The following is a 17,916-nucleotide window of genomic DNA, read 5'->3' as shown; positions in this document are numbered from 1 at the left end:
AATGGCAAAAAGGCAAAAAAAAAAAAATTAAAAATTTCAGGGAGTTCCCATCGTGGCGCAGTGGTTAACAAATCCGACTAAAGAATCATGAGGTTGTTGGTTCGACCCCTGGCCTCGCTCAGTGGGTTAAGGATCCGGCGTTGCCATGAGCGGCGGTGTAGGTCGCAGATGCGGCTCGGATCTGGCGTGGCTGTAGCTGTGGTGCAGGCCGGCAACTGTGGCTCTGATCAGACCCCTAGCCTGGGAACCACCATATGCCATGGGTGCGGCCCTAAAAAAAGACCAAAAAAAAAAAATTTAAGAATTTCAACACCAAGGTCAGCGCGTTCAGCCCAGCACAAGGCCCCTGTAAAGAGGCCCACTGTGCCTGTGAGGCTGGCAGGACGGTGGCAGGACGGCAATGGAGCCCCGGGCGCACCTGGTTCTTGCGGTAGTCCTCCTGGGAATGGCGCAGCACGCGGTAGCACAGGCGGAACATGTGCTGGTAGGGGGCGTTCTTCTGGTCCGACAGCTCCTCCAGCCGCACCAGGGGGCCCTCGCCCCCCTTGTCGCGGAAGGGGGCCTTCAGAATGCCAAAGATCTGGGGGAGCAGCCAGAGTCAGGTGGGATCCCCAGACCTGCCCGTGCCCTGATGATCCCAGGAATCCTAAGCCCCCAAATGACCCCCCCCGCCCCAATTCCAAGCAAGACCACGACCCCAGTCCACCCACCAGCAGCCCCAGTGCCAGCCCTCACTCCCCTGCCCACTGTGAATTCCAGTCCCAGCCGGGATCCTGAGCAGAGAGTCACCACAGCTCAGGGGTCTGGCCAGACACGGGCCCGCCTTGTCCAAAAAGAAGCTTAACATGGGAACTGAGTGTGGGCGAAAAACTGTGTCAGAAAAGAGACCAAAGAGCCAGAATCAAAGGAAATGGAGGAAATCTTAGTTGGATCCTGGTTCCAAAAATGAACAAGCTTTCAAAAGACATTTTGCGGAGTTCCCGTTGTGGTGCAGCAGAAACGAATCCGACTAGGAACCGTGAGGTTGCAGGTTCGATTCCTGGCCTTGCTCAGTGGGTTAGGGATCCAGTGTTGCTGTGAGCTGTGGTGTAGGTCGCAGATGCAGCTTGGATCCCGCGTTGCTGTGGCTCTGCCATAGGCCAGCAGCTACAGCTCCCATTCGACCCCTAGCCTGGGAATCTCCATATGTCATGGGTGAGGCCCAAAGAAAGAAAGAAAGAAAGAAAGAAAAAAGTGATGAGAGGGACTTCCCTAGTGGTCTAATTGCTGCACCACTGCAGCCCAGGTTCAGTCCCTGGTCTGGGAACTGAGATCCCACATCTAGCCACTGCATGCTGTGGCCAGAGGGGGGAAAAAAAAAAAAAAGAGGTGATGAGAAACAGCAGGGAGAGCACAGCTGGAGACCAGCTGGAGACAGAAAAGGCGCTGCCGCCCGGTCCCCGCTGCCTCCTCATGTGCAGGCACCTGCTTGAGGATGTTCTGCTCCCTCATCAGCTTCTGCCGCTCCCGGTTGGGCTTGGTGACCATGATGTCCAGCACGTTCTGCCCATTGTTGGGGACGTCGCTGACGAAGAACACCAGGTCCTCCAGCAGCTGGATGACAAATCTTCCGGAAGGGACACCAAGGATGACGAGTGTGAGGAGCCTGCCCCCCCACCCCAACCCCTGTCACATGCCCCCATGGCAGCCACAGGGCTTTCCCCACCCACCAGCCCCCGTGCCCCAGCAGAGCCCCCCCCTGTCGGCCTTCAGTTCCTCTCCCCAGCTTCACCCCGAACTGCTCTCCAAACGCACCCCTTGCCCACCCACCCTGGATTCCGAAGTGCCCCCCGGACAGAGTGTCACGGTACTCCGATCTGGAAAGGACCAGCAGGGCTCAACACTTCCACCCTGACTGCCACTTACGAGCTGTGTGACCTTAGGCAAGTCTCTTAACCTCTCTGAGCCTTAGTCCCATCATCAGTAAAACAGGGTAACAATGGCTCTGTGACAGGGTTAGTCTTTGGAGTCTGTGAGCGATGAGGCTCAGCCAGGGCCCTGCAGTGACCAGCCCCCTGCCCCACCCCCGTCCCCCCTGCCCCCACTTGGCTGCCTGGCTTCTGCCTTCTGACTCCTTTGTCTGTGACATGAGGACCCCAGGAGGACCCCAGGAGGACCAGACCTCTCAGGAAACCTCACGCACCCTGCCCTGAGGCCCACCTGCGGTCATTCTGGCTGATGAAGCCTTCGTTGAGTTTCTCCACGGCGCTGGCCAGCATGGAGCTGGCATCATTGGCAAAGTCCAGGTCTCGGATCTCGGACACAGGGACCGACACGATGGCAAAGGCCTCCTTGTCCTCCTTGGTGGGGCAGGTGCCCAGCTGCAGGGACAGAGGTCAGCGGGGCACCCAGGGACCAGCTTGGCCCGACCCCAGCCCGCATCCCCAAGTGCCCGCACCATGAGCCGGATGGGCCGCTCCTCCTCCACATCGATGGGCACATTGGTGCTCTGGATCCACGTGTTGGTGCAGAGGTGCCGCAGCCGGACATACGAGTTTCTGCAGGAGGGCGGGACGGAGTCCAGGGAGTGCGTCACGGAGCACGGCCAGCGTCTGCTGCTCTACCCCAGTGGCTTCCCATCCTCCGCCTGACTCCACACCCAGCGGCAGTGGGAGAGGGCCCCGGTCTGCCCAGGTGAGGAGCCCGAGCCAGAGAAGAAAGTCCAGCACACCGGCCCCAGGCCCCTGCTACCTGCTGTGCTCTCCCAGCCCATGCGCCTCCCCCGCTCTTGCCAAAGCCAAGTGCTCCAAAAACCCAGGCTGGTCTGCAAGCTTGGGACCGAAATTCACTTGCACAAATGAGGCTCTTTAAACTATGCATCCCATTTAGTGCCAACAGTACCCAATTCAAAGAGGAAATACTCCTGTCTTTGATTACAAAACAATCTCAACCTCCCAAGACCTCTGCCCCAAGAGTTCTTGGCAGGAGACTGGGGGCCTTTAGGGACTCAGTTAATTCTCCCATCAACCCTGGTGATGGGTCACTTGATATTCTCACTTTATAGGTGAGGAAGTCAGGCAAAGTGACTGAGTCCGCTGCCTGAGGTCAGACAGCTGCTTAGTGACGCGGGAAGTTTCTCGATGTTACGTCCTAGGATCTCAGGATGGGGGCCCTAAAGGTCAGGGAGCCCAGCCCCCACACCCGGTGTACCCCAGACAAGCTGTTGTGCAGCCCGTGCCTGAGCCCCAGGCCGACTGGCTGTAAACACTGCAGAGAAGGCATGTAGACAGACAGCTGGCACAGGGCGGCACCCAGGGTGCGGGACCCAGGCTGGGCACGTGGCAAGCCTTTGGGGGGGTGAGCTGCCACCAGCCTCACAGCTGGATTCCCTAGAAGAGGGGTCATGCAGTCCTGAGGCCAAAGGAGCTGGGGACAGAGGAGTGGTGGGCACAGGAGTCAGGACAGGATGGCCTAGCCTGGGCACCCGGCCAGTCCCCCGGCGCGTGCTGCCTACCCACCGGGGCACGAAGGAGTCAGTTTTCTGCAGCGTGGTGGGGTCCAGCTCGAAGAGGGAGGCGATGTCGTTGCCGTACGGCACCGCCACCAGGCGGTACTTGATCTTCTCCCCAGCGTTCCGGCGGCCCGTGCGGCCATGGGCCCCCTGGGGCGAGGACCCCAGCTCAGGCAGGAGCCCCTCCCTCCTCTCCTTCCAGCCCACCTCTCGGTTCCGCGTCCCCTGCGCCGCCCACCCCAGGGTGGAGCCTGGTCACTGCCCCCCAGTCACTGCCCCCCAGGCCGCAAACCTCCTTAGGGCCTCACCGTTCCTGCCACCTTGGCGTCAGAGGCGTCACCCTTGTAGCTGGGGTTTTCCTAGACAGAGACACCAGACGGGGGCGCTGTCGGACACCCAGCTATACCCCATGACTCCCACCCCAAAACAGTGTCCACATAGGATCCTGGGTTAGGACAGGCAGCCACCCCCCACCTCCAAGGGTGCCCACGTCAGCCCCCAAACTCATGGTGCTCCTGCAGGTGCTAATTGCCCTCCAGGGCCCCTCTACATAGACCCACAGATAGAGAAACACACACACACACACACACACACACACAGCCTGTGCATCGCAGACAGACATGGATGCAGAATCTAAGTTCCAGGGTCCCTCTACATAGACCCACAGATAGAGAAACACACACACACACACACACACACACAGCCTGTGCATCGCAGACAGACATGGATGCGGAATCTAAGTTCCACGAGGGCTGGGCATAGTGCTGCTGGCCTGGGAGGATCACAGCAATGAGACGTGTTCACAGTCACGCATGTATTTGAAACATGTGTTGAGTCAATGCACGCGTGAAGGTTGGCAAATGTCCCTGTGCAGCTGTGGGCCAGCCCCTCGTGCGCCAGCTCCCGGCACCTGAGCTCCCAGGATGCCCTCTGCCCCCACTCACCTCAGCAGCCAGGTAGTTGCCAGTGGCCAGGTGCTTGAAGCGGTACAGGCCGTTCCAGTGGCCGGCTCCTCCACGGCAGGGGTCGTGGTGGACCACCTGCGGGGGGCAGGGGTGAGGCTCTGCGGAGGGGCTGGGCCCGGGCGGACCTCGCCCCCCGGGGGCGCAGGGCTGGACCGGAGGGCGGGTCTGGGGGGGAGCAGGGCCTGACCTCCACCTCCCAGAGGGCGTTGGAGCTGGTGGCCGAGGTGGCGGACTGGCGCAGCGTGGTACGCAGGAACACCTGCAGCTTGCCTCTGTACTCGTCACACGTCAGGAACTTCTCCTGCTCCGCGTGGAACAGCCGCACCACGTCCCCCTGCGGGCGGCAGGGCGAGGGCTCAGGGCGGGCGGGGACACTCCCGAGGGCAGCCAGCGCTGGGCCCTCAGCCAGGCTCTCTGTCCGAAGCCCACCCCCCTGGCCTGCCCACGTCCAAATCTGCCTTCATTGCCTCCCTCCCCGTGCTGTCCTTCTAGAAACCTCACCCGAACTTTTTTTTTTTTTTTTTTGTCTTTTGAGGGCTGCACCTGCAGCATATGGAAGTTCCCAGGCTAGGGGTCTAATCGGAGCTGAAGCCGCCGGCCTATGCCAGAGCCACAGCAACGCGAGGGATCCGAGCCACGTCTGCAACCTACACCACAGCTTACGGCAATGCTGGATCCTTAAACCACTGAGCAAGGCCAGGGATCGAACCCGCCACCTCATGGTTCCTAGTCAGATTCGTTTCCGCTGCGCCACGATGGGAACTCCCTCACCCGAACTCTTAAGGCCATTCTCACATCACCCCCGCTGCGAAGGGGTACAGTGTCTCCCCAGGCCACGCTGCACCCCTCCTGGGCCCCTTCCTGCCTCAGTGTCAGTAGATGAAGCCCATTTCTGTTGCTCCCCACTGGACTGGGGCAGCTGGAGGACAGGCACCTTGGCCTGGTCACTGGTGTAGCTTTAGACACTGAGACTAGGTCTGGATCCTGGCTCTGCTCTTAAAAGCAGCGTGACCTTAGAGAAGTCCCTCAACCCCTCAGAGCCTCAGTTTCCCCTTCTGTACAATGGGAACACTAAGGACTCTCCTGTGTATAAGGGGGTAGCACTGTGCACTTACTGCAGCGAGCACCCGCATGGGCTGTTTCACCTAATCCTCCCACCAGCCCCCCGCATGCACTTCCCATTCTCCCCATCAACAGGCGGAGAAACTCAGGCACAGGGAAAGCTACGTGTCCTGCCAAGGGACGTGCCCCAGAGCCCACACTCCCTCCCACGGCGGTCTGCCCCTGGCTGCCACGTCTCTTATTATCAGATAACGGCCTGATCTGTCTTCCTGGCACCAGACACACCAGGTACTTGGTCACTGTCTGTGGAGTGACCGCAGCAGTGAGGGAGTGAGCGAGTGAGTTCACACCAAGTGGGGCAGGTCCTACGGCTGAGCTACTGACTCTCCTGCCCGGCAGTGCTGCGCCACAGCACAAAGGGGGGGGATCTAAGCTTCAGTCTCACTTGCGAGTTGCCTGGAGTCTGACCCGGGAGCCAGGACAGATCCACAGAAACGTCTCAGAGCAGCAGCACGGGGCTGGAACCAGTGATGCTACTTTTTTTTTTTTTTTTTTGATGCTACATTTTCTAAGCACGGCACAGAAATGAGGCTGGAATGGGCAATCAGGGAAGGCTTCTGGGAGGAGATGGCACAAGGGCTGGGCCTTGGCCAATGTGTGGATGATGAACAGGCTTAGGGGAGGGAGGAGGAGGGTGGGAACATCAGAGCAGCCTGGCTGGGGCCCGGGGGCAAAGGTGCCTCGGCAGGCTTCCGAGCAAGGGAGGCCAGTGCATTGGGGGGTGGTGGGGTGCAGGGGGGGAACCACCTCCTTAAGGCTTGTCTGTCCCTCTAACAGGCACCCCAGCCATGTACCTGCCAATTCCTCCAGTGGAGGAGCCTACCCTTTTCTTCCCCATGTCTGCCCTCCATACACTGCCTGCACCCCAACCGGCTGGTTCCGAACCCTGCAGCCCCACCTGAAGGGCCTCTGAACCCCTCTCCCATCCACGCCTGGTTCTCGGGGTCTCCCCCGGTCTCTCCAGCCCTCCTTCCACTCCCGCTCCAGTCCCTGCAAAGCCTCCACCGTGGAGTCTCCCTCGGCGCTGTCCCCCACGGGCCCGTCCCCTCCCCTCCAGACACAGGCCCTGACTCAGCAGCCTTGCCCAGGAGGGCACAGGGCAAAGGGAAGGGGGCCTGGCCTGGAACCATGGAGCAGGCGGTGGGGAGGGGCAGGGTGCTCAAAGGATTGCCCCCACCCCAAGGTGGGGACGGGGACCCCCAGCCCACTGACACCCCCTTAGCAGGAGAGCCAAGTGAGACCAGCCGGGAGTGGGTAGGGGGCTGTGAGGCTGAGACAAGAGAAGGGGCAACCCGCCTGTGTTTCCTGGGGGGTGGGGTGGGGGGAAGCTGGAGGGGGCACAGGGCCAGACGGGGCCCCACAGGGAGTGGAGCTGGGAAGGTGGCAGCAGGGCCGCAAGGGGGCAGGTGCCTGGTCCTTACCCCTTTCAACACCTCCTCCAGGTGGTCTCGGAACTGCATAAACAGGTTGATCTTCCAGCTGGTGTTGCAGTTCACAGAGTTGACCTGGAGAGGTGAGGAGAGGCCCGTCACGCTGGGCAGACCCCCAGCCCTGTAGGGGGTGAGGGGAGGCCAACCCAGCCCCCGTCAAAACACAAGGAGAGGGGTGTTCTCCCAACCGGGCCCCTCGGCCCCAGCCCAGCTGCCCTGGGGCTGCCAAGCTGCGGGCTGGAGCATGGGGACAGCCGCTGGAGACAGAGGGGAGTGGTGAGGCCCAGGCCTCCAGGGGATAGACAGGACTGGAGGAAGGGGCCCCGGGGGTAGGGGGGGAATGCCCCTCTGCTGCAGGGCTGGCCCTGTCACCCACCCGGGTCCTTGCTTTAATCAAAGGAAGCTGACAAGGGGCCAGAGGAGGAATTCAGGTGAGGATTTACTGGGTTTTGCTGCAGCAGGAGGAGCAAGAACAAGTAACAGGTGCCCCCGCTTGCTCCTTGAGGGGGTCCGGCTCTAGTCCCTTAAATAGCGTGGGGGCGGGTCAGCAGGCGGGGCTTAGGTGGCCTGCCTACCCCCTCAGTGGTGCAGTTCCCAGCTTTTGCTCCCAGCACCGCAGCTGGTTTGCAGCCTTTTTGTACCTTATCGTCCATGATTTGCCCCAACTGCGCGTGCGTGGTCCCTTTTGTCCCTTAGCGTTTCCCTGCACCTGCTGCTCAGCAGATGTTCGTCCAGGTGCAGGCGCACGCGCTGCAGCAGAGGTCCCAGTCCCGGCCCCAGGTCAGCCCCACCCCGCTCACCTCCTTGCAGCCGGCATTGTCACTGAGCTCGTAATTGCTGGCGTGCAGAGGCTGCCCGGCGTTGACGGGGTTCAGGATCACCTTGTCCCCCACGACCACCTATGGGGACAGGGGAGCAGGGTGAGGGGGGAGAGCCGGGCCCCCGGCTTCTCTCTGGTCAGTTCACCCCCTAAAAAAGGAACCTCCACATCGAAGAGCCTGGAGAAGCCCCCCAGCAGCTGCGGCCTGCACCCTCCAGCAGGCCCAACCCAGCCCTGTCCTCACATTGTCCCCGTTGCTCCGAAGCTTCCAGAAGGGCTGGATGAAGAGCCAGGAGCCCTCATTGCCCGTGGCGTCCAGCGTCACCCTCATGGCGTTCTTCTCCAGCAGGGCCGGCAGCCGCTTGTTCACGGTCAAGTACTTGTTGCTCTTCATGTGCAGGAGCTGGGGGGGCAGGCGGGACAGAGTCACCCCAGGAGGCTGGCCCGTCAGAGGAGAGGCCCTGGGAGGCAGCCTGGACTCTTGGTCAGAGCCTGACACACATACTGTGTGAGACACACAGATATGAACACATAGAGACAGCCATGCGCACAACCACACACCCAGTCACACACCTGTGGGATCACACGGAGGAGCTTCCGTGCATAGCGTCACGTGGCCTTAGAACAACCGAGGGTGAAGCACTGTCCCTGCCTCATTCTGCAGAGGGGCACACAGAGGCTCAGGGAATAAAGTAACTCGCCCAGGCCACAGAACCAAGACTCGAACCCGGACCTCCTGGCTCCAGAATCTGTGCAGATGACCACACAGCTGTGGGCACGGCTACTCAGGCCACACAGCAACGGGCACACACAGAGGCAGACACGCAGTCACGGAGACAGGCCTGGGTTGGGTGGTGCCCTGGCAGCTGGCACCCCTCCCCCATGGCGCCCCCTCCCTGCTGTCTCACCTGGATCCCAGCTCACCTGGATCACACTGCCGTACTTCACGACGTCCCCATGCACCTTCTTGTTCTCCGTGTCGTTCTGCTTCTGCTCCATCTGGGCCGCGTGCTACACAGACACACAAGGGTGAAGGGCGGGCCCAGAAGCCCGCTCCTGGTGGGACACAGCCCACCCCTACACACACACACACACACACAGATGTCCTGGCACTGCCCCCAGAAGACCCCAGAGGCTTTCTAGTCCAGTGCTCCCACTACTGATGACAGAATGAAGCTGAGCGCAGAGGGGCAGCCAAGGCCGTACAGCTCACAGCCCGGGGATCTCAACCCCTCCCCCCTGTCCCCTACCTTCCCTAGAGGGGGAGGGGCATGTCTGCAGGCCATGAGCCCCCTAGACCCCGACACCCCAGCCTCAGGACCCCTTCTCACCAGACTCCATTTCCTCCTCTTCCTCCTCCACCCCACGCATCTCTGACCCTTCCTCCCCAAACTGCCCCCAGCCCACTGCTTCCAGGGAGCCTTCCCTGACTGGCCACATCCAACTCAGAGGGAGCCACCTCTGGTGCCTCCGGGACTTGGTTGCATCCCAGCAAGGACACCTTGTTAGGCTCTTCCGACCCATTAGACTGGAAGCTGCCTGAGGACAGACACGGCCTCCATCAGACTGGCCGTTCCTGGAGGGGGGACGCTCTGTTGCCTCCATCAGACTGGCTCTCTGCCCCTTTCACCGGCTTAGTCCCATTATCCGGCCTCATGCCTGAGGCTGGAGCCAGGATGGCTGCTGGGGACCTTGGCACGGACCACGTGACTTTCCACAGACCTACCGTGTACGGCTGGGTGACCATGTGTGGTTCTGAGTGTCTGTGCGCGTGCAAATGCCCTACGCCCAGTCCAGACCCACAGTTCGGCCTCGGTCTGTGACGGCCCCCGGCCCAGCACGAGAGATGATTTATAACAGAGCTCCGCAGCCCCCACCCAGCTCCTTTCCCGTCCAACTCACAGCCCTCCCCAAGTCACAGCCACCCCCTCAGGAAAGCAAGGTCTGCCAGATGGGGGCGGGGCCCCCAGCCCCAGGGAGGGTCTCAGAAGCGGGCTACAAAGCCACTGACCACAGCCAGGCCTCCCACCCTCCCTTTCACGGAGACTGGGCTTGGGGCCCTGGGCTCTGTCCAGAAAGAACCACCCAAGGTCTGAACTGCGAGGCCTGTGAGCAGCCAGCAGGCTCTGACACCCCACACAAAAGTAGCAGAGACCCAGCGGCCACCCAGGCCCCGGTACAGACTCACAGGATGCCCACAACAGCCAAGCTCCCTCCAGGGCCCCAGGCTCCAACTCTATAAGATGAGGGGAGAGGTTAAGATGAGTTCTGAAGGGGAGTTCCCGTCATGGGGCAGTGGTTAACGAATCCGACTAGGAACCATGAGGTTGCGGGTTCGGTCCCTGCCCTTGCTCAGTGGGTTAACGATCCGGCGTTGCCGTGAGCTGTGGTGTAGGTTGCAGACGCGGCTCGGATCCCGCGTTGCGTTGCTGTGGCTCTGGCCTGGCCCGGTGGCCACGCCTCCGATTAGACCCCTAGCCTGGAAACCTCCATATGCCGCGGGTGCGGCCCAAAGAAATAGCAAAAAGACAAACAAACAAACAAACAAAAAAAGATGAGTTCTCAAGTCGGGTCCCTGGAGCCGCTGTGTCCAGGAGCCACAGCAACTCCATGTACAGCTGTGCAGGTTGTGCCCTGCACCGTGGGGTCCAGATGAAGGCCCAGGGCGGGGCTGAAGTGCAGCCTCCCCTCCCACTCACAGAGCCATGTGCCCTGCCTGGTACAGGGCCGTGCCAGCCACTAACTGGCACGAAGGGGCCAAACGGAGGTGTGGGCTGCCGGAAGAGCAGGCTCCTGCCCCTCACCTCATTCTCGGCGACACACACCGCTCTCCGGCACAGCGGGCTTTAAAAAGTCCTGGGCCCCCAGCATCTCCAACGAGCGGCGGCCCTGTGTGCTCACGCATGCGGGGGCCCTGCACACACACCTGTAACTTCTGCAGCAGCACCACGTCGGCGATCTTCTCCTTGTCCTGTTTGGTCTGCTTGGCCTTCCAGTACTGCTTCTGAGCCGAGTAGCGGTTCATGGGGCAGACCTTGAACAGGCAGTCTGGAGGCAGGGGGCGGGCAAAAGGAGAGAGACGGGTTCAGGCCGGCCTGCAGCCCTGCCCGCAATCCCACTGGCTCTCCCAGCCCTCCCCACACCCCACGGCGGGGAGGAGGGGAGGCAGCACATCCTACGGAGAAGGGAGACCCCAGGGCAGGTCTGAGAAGATTTATCAGAGGCTCCCCTGGGAGAGTTATCAGAGGCTCCTGGCCGCTCCCCCCATGCCTGCCTGTGTCCACTCACAGCAGTGTCCCCCTCTGGCCAACCTCCACCTCGCCTCCAGATGCCTGGGAAGTGGCATCCTCACCCCTCCTGCATCAGGTGGTGACAGGGGCGGAGGGGACAGTCTGCAGTGACCCTGGGGCGTCAGGCTGAGCTTCTAGTCCCTGAAACCAGCTCCTTCCTGCCTTCGTGCTCCTCTCGGAACCCTCCTCAGTAATTCTCTGGCACCGGCTCTGCGTCTAGGGACCCTCAGGAGGGGCCCATTAGAATTCCACAAACAGGTCTCTAATGCTTGATTCCTCTTTTCGGAAGCAGACAAAACATTATTGATTTCCACAAGCCCAGACACTAGAAAGAGCACCAGATTTTTCTACGTATGGAAAGGCGACATGAGATGGAAAATCCTATTTCAAGTGTGGCGGGCCCAGCGAAACACTGGCACAGGGATTGGGTCTGTCTGATCACAGCAGGGCCCTGCTGTGAGGTGGTGAGCTCCCCATCAGGGGAGGGATCCCAGGGGGGCATAGGGTTCCTCTAAGACCCTCCCAGGCCGAAGGGCCATGGCTCCAGATTGGCGATGCCCCGGCAGCAGAAGCACAAGAGGAAGATGGTTGTGTGGGGAACCTGGGAGGGACCCCCGGGGAACAGATCACAGAGACGCCCCCCCGCCCCCACAGGCCCCCTCCTCTGTCCTCTTAAAGGAAGGCTATGCCATGCAGGGGGCACCACTGGGTTCTGCAAAGCCCACAGCAGGCAGAGACCCTGGTCATCGGGAAGGGAAACTGGGGGAGTCAAAGTTTCCAGAGAACAGACCCTCCCTGAAGGGGAAGAAAGGCCACACCCCCCTCCCTAAGCAGATGGAGCTGCTGCTCCGCCCAGCCCAGTCTGGCACCACCAGCGTGGGTGGGCGTCCCCTCGGCAGCAACAGCTCGCTTGCTGGAGAGAATGTGTCTTTATGGGGCTCTGCTCAACCTTCAAGACCGGGGTGTCCGTCCTCCAGGAAGTCCTTCTGCTTCTTTAGCCCAAGCCAGACCCCTCAGGGCTCCCCCTGGTCACCACGTCACTCTCACTAACTTGTTAGAGGCCACTGGTTCCCGGCAGGAGGGTGGATAGGGCCAAACCAGGGGGTGTTTGGAAATTGGGGGGTAGATTTAGGTTGTCCAAACAACTGAGATCACAGCCAGCATCCAGCAGGCAGGACCGGGTCCCTGGTCACCTGCTCCTGACACAAACAGCCTGCCGCTGTGCTTGGGCCGAGCAGCGCAGACACACAGCCTTGTTTGCGTGGTTTTAGCAAATGCCAACTTTCCCAGGAATGCAACTCCCATATAAACTGAGGGAATCTGTGTTGCCCTTTGTCTTGTTCCAGCCTCACCAGGAGATTTTTGCTGTTTCAGAGAAACGCATCCCTCGCGGCCGCCGAGTCCGTGAGTCAGAGGCAAGCTCTGACTGCTCCCTCACATTTGCCGGTTGTGCCCAACATTTACCTCCAGAAGCTACATAAGACTTTTGCTATAAATTGCCTTCCTGGGACTTCCCCAGTGCCCTTTCATGTGAAGGATCCAGCACTGTTACAGCTGCGGTTCTGATCACTGCTGTGGCCCAGACTCCATCCCTGGCCCAGGAGCCCAGGAGCTATTACATGCTGCAGACGCAGCAGAAAAAATAACAATAAATTGCTTTTCTTTTATTTCTCTTTCTGACATGCTTATGGCATTATATTGGCCTCACTCCCTCCCCTGAACATCCCCCTCTTACTTTATAATAGATAAATATGGAGATGAATAGGAGTTCCCATTGTGGCACAGCAGAAACGAATCCGACTAGGAACCATGAGGTTGCGGGTTCAATTCCTGGCCTCAGTGGGTTAAGGATCTGGCGTTGCTGTGGCTGTGGTGTAGGCTGGCAGCTGTAGCTCCAATTCGACCCTAGCCTGGGAACCTCCATATGCCGTGGGTGTGGCCCTAAAAGGCAAATAAATAAATAAAATATGGAGATGAATAGATTTTTTTTTTTTTTGGCTGCTCCCAAGACATGCAGAAGCTCCCAGGCCAGGGATCAAACCTGAGCTGCAGCACTGACAATGCTGGCTCCTTAAACTGCTGAGCCACTAGGGAACTCCAGGTTGTATTATTTTTGAATTCCACTGTATAACATTAAAGGGGTCCTGAGTCTGACAGGCTGGTCTGCTTATATTTTAACCGCGCCCACCAGACTCTGAGGGCAGGCAGGCAGAGCTGAGCCCGGGGCTCACTGCTGTGTCCCCAGCCCATAGCCCGGGGCTTAGCCAGTGTCTGGCAGGTGAACACACCAATCTAGAAAAGAGCCTCCGGTGTGTGATCAGGTGGGGCCTGAATTTAGCCTTGAAGGGAGGGAGGAGAGGGATCAGGGGTAATGCCTCATTACAAGTGGCAGGAAGGGCGAGTGAGAGGCACGAGATGCAGTGATCATGTGGGCCGGCCGCCTCCAAGGCCCCGCAACCTGAGCCAGGAGGGACACCAGCCCTGAGTGGGCCCAGAGCAGGGAGGACAGCAAAACCAGAAATTCACAGGCCCTGGGGTCCTGAGCAAGCTGCTCCCCCTGCCCCTCGCCCAACCCAGAGAGGAGAAAAGGAGGGGAGACGGATGCTTCCCCAGGGCGCCTGAGAGCAGGGGGTCCCACACCCTTCTGGCCTGAGTCCCCTAGAAAATACACCCAGGGTCACCGCTTCCCGAAACACCATGGGGACCTCCTCTCCCTGGGGGCTGAGCAGACTCTGGGCATGACAGACTGAGAGCCATTGTTGGGATCTGCTCTGAACCAGCCTGACCAGAAAACAATAAGAGCAACCGGAATTTTCAAATGTATATTATCGTAAGACTTTTTTTTTTTGGTCTTTTGTCTTTTTAAGGCCACACTCACTGCATATGAAGGTTCTCAGGCTAGGGGTCCGATCAGAGCTGTAGCCACCAGCCTACACCAGAGCCACAGCAACACAGGATATGAGCTGCGTCTGCAACCTACACCACAGCTCATGGCAATGCCGGATCCTCAACCCACTGAGCAAGGGCAGGGATTGAACCCACGTCCTCATGGATCCTAGTCAGGTTCGTTAATCACTGAGCCACAACGGGAATTCCAAGACTTCTTAAAGAACTGGCAAGACAGTGAGGAACTGTCCAGCCAGAACTAAAAGGAGGTCAGGGAGATATAGGAACACACCCAAGAGACTTTTGTCCTTGGGTATTTGCTGAGTCCAGAAAACATGACATTTGATTTTGACGCCTCACCAGCTAAAGGGGCAGACATCCCAGCCCAGACAGGGAAGGTGGGACATGTAACAGGAAACCTTCCCTCAATGAGCTTGGACCCCAAAGGGTCACAACTCCCAGGTATAGGCTGAACCCAGAGGACAGCTCCTTCCAGGAATCAGAGCCAGACAGGAGTCCCCTGGATGGTGCCAGAAACCCCAAACTCGAGCTTGGCTTGGCAGTCATGGACGCGGTGCCCCCAGGAATCTGGGAATGGGATACGCACAGCCTCTCTGAAGGAAGGTACCTTCCTCCTCGTCCACAACCACTCAGACCAAATGTTTACATGCAGTGACGCATACACAGTCAGGTAACCAGGAATCCTGGGAACCAGGGGCCATGAGAGAGAACAAACCCACAAGACACACACCAGAAACACACATGAAGAGACGTCAGACACACACATCATCTATAAGATAGATGGGCCTATTCTGGTTAAACCAATAAAAGAAAAACTTGAGGATCCCTACAGAGAACAAGAAACAATAAAATATGACACAGCAGAATGAAAAAGAAACAAAATTTCTAGAAATAAAAACTTCACAGAAAGAGAAAGACAAATACCATACGACATCACTTATATGTGGAATCTAAAATGTGGCACAAATGAACCTATCTACAGAACAGAAACAGATTCACAGACATAGAAGGAGTTCCCATCATGGTGCAGCGGAAGCAAATCTGACTAGGAAACATAAGGTTGCGGGTTCAATTCCTTGCCTCACTCAGTGGATTGAGGATCCGGCATTGCCACAAGCTGTGGTGTAGGTTGCAGATGCAGCTCGGATCTGGCATTGTTGTGGTTGTGGCGTAGGCTGGCAGCCACAGCTCCAACTGGACCCCTAGCCTGGGAACCTCCATATGCCAAGGGTATGGCCCTAAAAACACAAAAGACAAAAAAAAAAGATTTACAGACGTAGGTAGAAAACAGATTTGCAATTGCCAAGGGGGAGGGGGTGGGAGTGGGATGGATGGGGAGTTTGAGGTTAGTAAATGCAAACTATTCCATTTAGAATGGACAAGCAATGAGATCCCGCTGCACAGCACAGGGAACTATATCCAGTCTCTTGGGACAGACCAGGATGTTAAATAATATGAGAAAGGGAATACAGTATATATATCTATGACTGGGTCACTATGCTGTACAGCAGAAACTGACACAAGGCTGTAAATCAACTACACTTCAATAAAAATAAATAAATGTAAAAAGTTTCAAATTCAAAACTCATTGAATGTATTTAACAGGAGATGCATTCTAATGATATTCTATCCAATTCTCTGAAGGATGGTTGAGCCCCAGTAAAAGGACTTCCCAGCCCACCAGGGTCTGAGGCTGTGTCTGAACACAGCACACTGCCCTGAGGCACAGAGCACACCGGCAGAGGGATGAAGCCAGCAGAGATCCCTCCCTGCTCCTGATTCCTCTATATCTTTCTTTGAAACTTGCTACCTGGAATGTGACAATTTTGTCTTGTTCTCTTATGTAGATGCTCTCTCACAGCCTTGGCCATAACACAGCCAAAAAAATGCTTGTTGAATGAATAAGTGATTTGAGCTCTCTGAAATGTTTGCCGCCCACCCCACACTTTTACTCTGCTGTGCTCTTTGCTCAAAGGTAGCCCTGTCCAAACCCCAGGAGGGGTCAGTACTTTCCTTCCCACCAAACTACAGGGCACAAGGGCAACCAGGAGATCTGGTCCACACAGGAGCAGCAGCACCAAAGGCCAAGAGAAAAGTCTGGCTCTGGGGCCTTTCCTACAATAAGGACTGTGTGCTAGGGGGGCAGGTACCTGTGGGCAAGGGGACACAGGGCTGTGAGGCTCAAACAAGAAGATATTCTTTTCTCTGGTTTTTTTTTGGTTTTTTTTTTGGTTTTTGGGTTTTTTTTAGGGCTAAACCTGCGGCATATGAAGATTCCCAGGCTAGGGGGTCAAACTGGAGCTGCAGCAGCTGGCCACAGCCACAGCCACAGCAACACAGGATCCGAGCCGAGTCTGCAAACTACACCACAGCTCATGGCAACATTGGATCGTTAACCCACTGAGCAAGGCCAGGGATCGAACAAGCACCCTCACGGTTACTAGTCGGATTCATTTCTGCTGCGCCACGACAGGAACTCTGAGGATATTCATTTAAGAAGCCATTTGGGAAGTTCCTACGTGGCGCAGCGGGTTAAGGATCCAGAGTTGCCCCAGCTATGGCTCAGGCTGCAACTGCCCCTTGGGTTCGATCCCTGGCCTGGGAACTTCCACATACTGTGGGTGCTGCCAAAAATTAAATAAATAAATAAACTGATGTTCTTCCAAAATGACTAAGGTATACAATACTCCAAAAACCATCGCTTCATAGAATCAACCCGGCTTGGGGGAACTTTAAAAATACAAACTCTCAAGTCCCCCTAGACCTTGGTAGTAGGGTGAGGTCCTGGGATATGCATTTTTAGAGGTACCCGCAACCCAGATCCCAAATGATTCCAGGATTGAAAGGCACCAGCAGAGTTGCTTTTTTTTTTTTTTTTAACTTTTTACGGCCCCACTCGCAGCATATGGAGGTTCCCAGGCTAGGGGTCAAATCAGAGCTACAGTGGCTGGCCTACACCACAGCCACAGTAACGCCACGTTTGCAACCTACACCACAGCTCACAGCAACACCAGATCCTTAACCCACTGAGTGAGGCCAGGGATCAAACCCACAACCTCATGGTTCCTAGTGGGATTCTTTTCTGCTGTGCCACAATGGGAACTCCAGCACCACAGAGATTTGAGACGAGCCTAGAACACAGAGGATAAGGCTACGTGCCACGATTATTCATAAGCTCTGTGTAAGTCATGTAAACACCTGTTTTTAATCTTTCTCAACATTTACCTTATAGAACACCAAAGACTCCACCATGGTTACAGAAGAGAATGCAAAGCTCATTCAGTTTTATGGGGGAGGGTGGTTTTGTTTGGGGTTTTTATTGCCGCACCCTTGGCATGTGTGAGTTCCTGGACCCAGGATCAAACCCGAGCCATGGCATCGACAGGGGCCACTGCAATGACAATGCCAGATCCTCAACCGACTTTGGCACCAGGGAACTCCCCCCCAAAATAAATATTTTATAAATGCTTAAAACTACAGTCTAGGGAGTATTTGCATTACTTTTTATAAAAGGGGGAAATAGGAGTTCCTGTTGTGGCGCAGCAGAAACGAATCCAACTAGGAACCATGAGGTTGTGGGTTTGATCCTTGGCCTCGCTCAGTGGGTCAACGATCCAGCGTTGCCATGAGCTGCAGTGTAGGTCGCAGACACGGCTCGGATCCTGCATTGCTGTGGCTGTGGTGTAGGTCGGCAGCTGCAGCTCCAATTTGACCCCTAGCCTGAGAATCTCCATATGCTGTGGGTGCGGCCCTAAAAAAATATATAGTAATAATAAAATTAAAATAAAAGGGGGAAAGAGAAGATTAAGAACAAAATTGTAAGTGGCCAAGAAACACAGAAGAGGCTCCCTCTCACTAAGAGTCAGAGGAATGCAAATTAAAAGCTCAGCGA

General features: G+C 57.3%; 1 protein-coding gene across 3 annotated transcripts in view; it reads right to left on the bottom strand.

Moving 5' to 3' along the window:
* The window catches only part of ITPR3 (inositol 1,4,5-trisphosphate receptor type 3), a 64,726-nt gene that overhangs the window by 26,685 nt on the left and 20,125 nt on the right, over nucleotides 1-17,916 (bottom strand). For all 3 annotated transcript variants that reach the window (XR_007136899.1, XM_047794720.1, XM_047794721.1), the window contains exons 3-15: nucleotides 10,754-10,875; nucleotides 8,752-8,838; nucleotides 8,072-8,230; nucleotides 7,808-7,906; nucleotides 6,999-7,082; nucleotides 4,643-4,789; nucleotides 4,435-4,530; nucleotides 3,799-3,849; nucleotides 3,498-3,640; nucleotides 2,438-2,537; nucleotides 2,200-2,360; nucleotides 1,465-1,606; nucleotides 419-580 (exon numbers count right to left, since the gene is read on the bottom strand). Coding sequence is in view for 2 of the 3 variants with exons in the window: in XM_047794720.1 (XP_047650676.1) it covers nucleotides 419-580; nucleotides 1,465-1,606; nucleotides 2,200-2,360; nucleotides 2,438-2,537; nucleotides 3,498-3,640; nucleotides 3,799-3,849; nucleotides 4,435-4,530; nucleotides 4,643-4,789; nucleotides 6,999-7,082; nucleotides 7,808-7,906; nucleotides 8,072-8,230; nucleotides 8,752-8,838; nucleotides 10,754-10,875 (1,553 nt within the window). In the remaining variant the exon portion in view is untranslated. The remainder of the gene's footprint in view (nucleotides 1-418; nucleotides 581-1,464; nucleotides 1,607-2,199; nucleotides 2,361-2,437; nucleotides 2,538-3,497; nucleotides 3,641-3,798; nucleotides 3,850-4,434; nucleotides 4,531-4,642; nucleotides 4,790-6,998; nucleotides 7,083-7,807; nucleotides 7,907-8,071; nucleotides 8,231-8,751; nucleotides 8,839-10,753; nucleotides 10,876-17,916) is intronic.

The sequence above is a fragment of the Phacochoerus africanus genome, chromosome 9 (genome assembly GCF_016906955.1).
Source record: "Phacochoerus africanus isolate WHEZ1 chromosome 9, ROS_Pafr_v1, whole genome shotgun sequence".
In the NCBI taxonomy this organism is placed as follows: domain Eukaryota; kingdom Metazoa; phylum Chordata; class Mammalia; order Artiodactyla; family Suidae; genus Phacochoerus; species Phacochoerus africanus.
The sequence above is the reverse complement of the archived record's forward strand: the minus strand, read 5'-3'. Positions and strand labels throughout refer to the sequence as shown.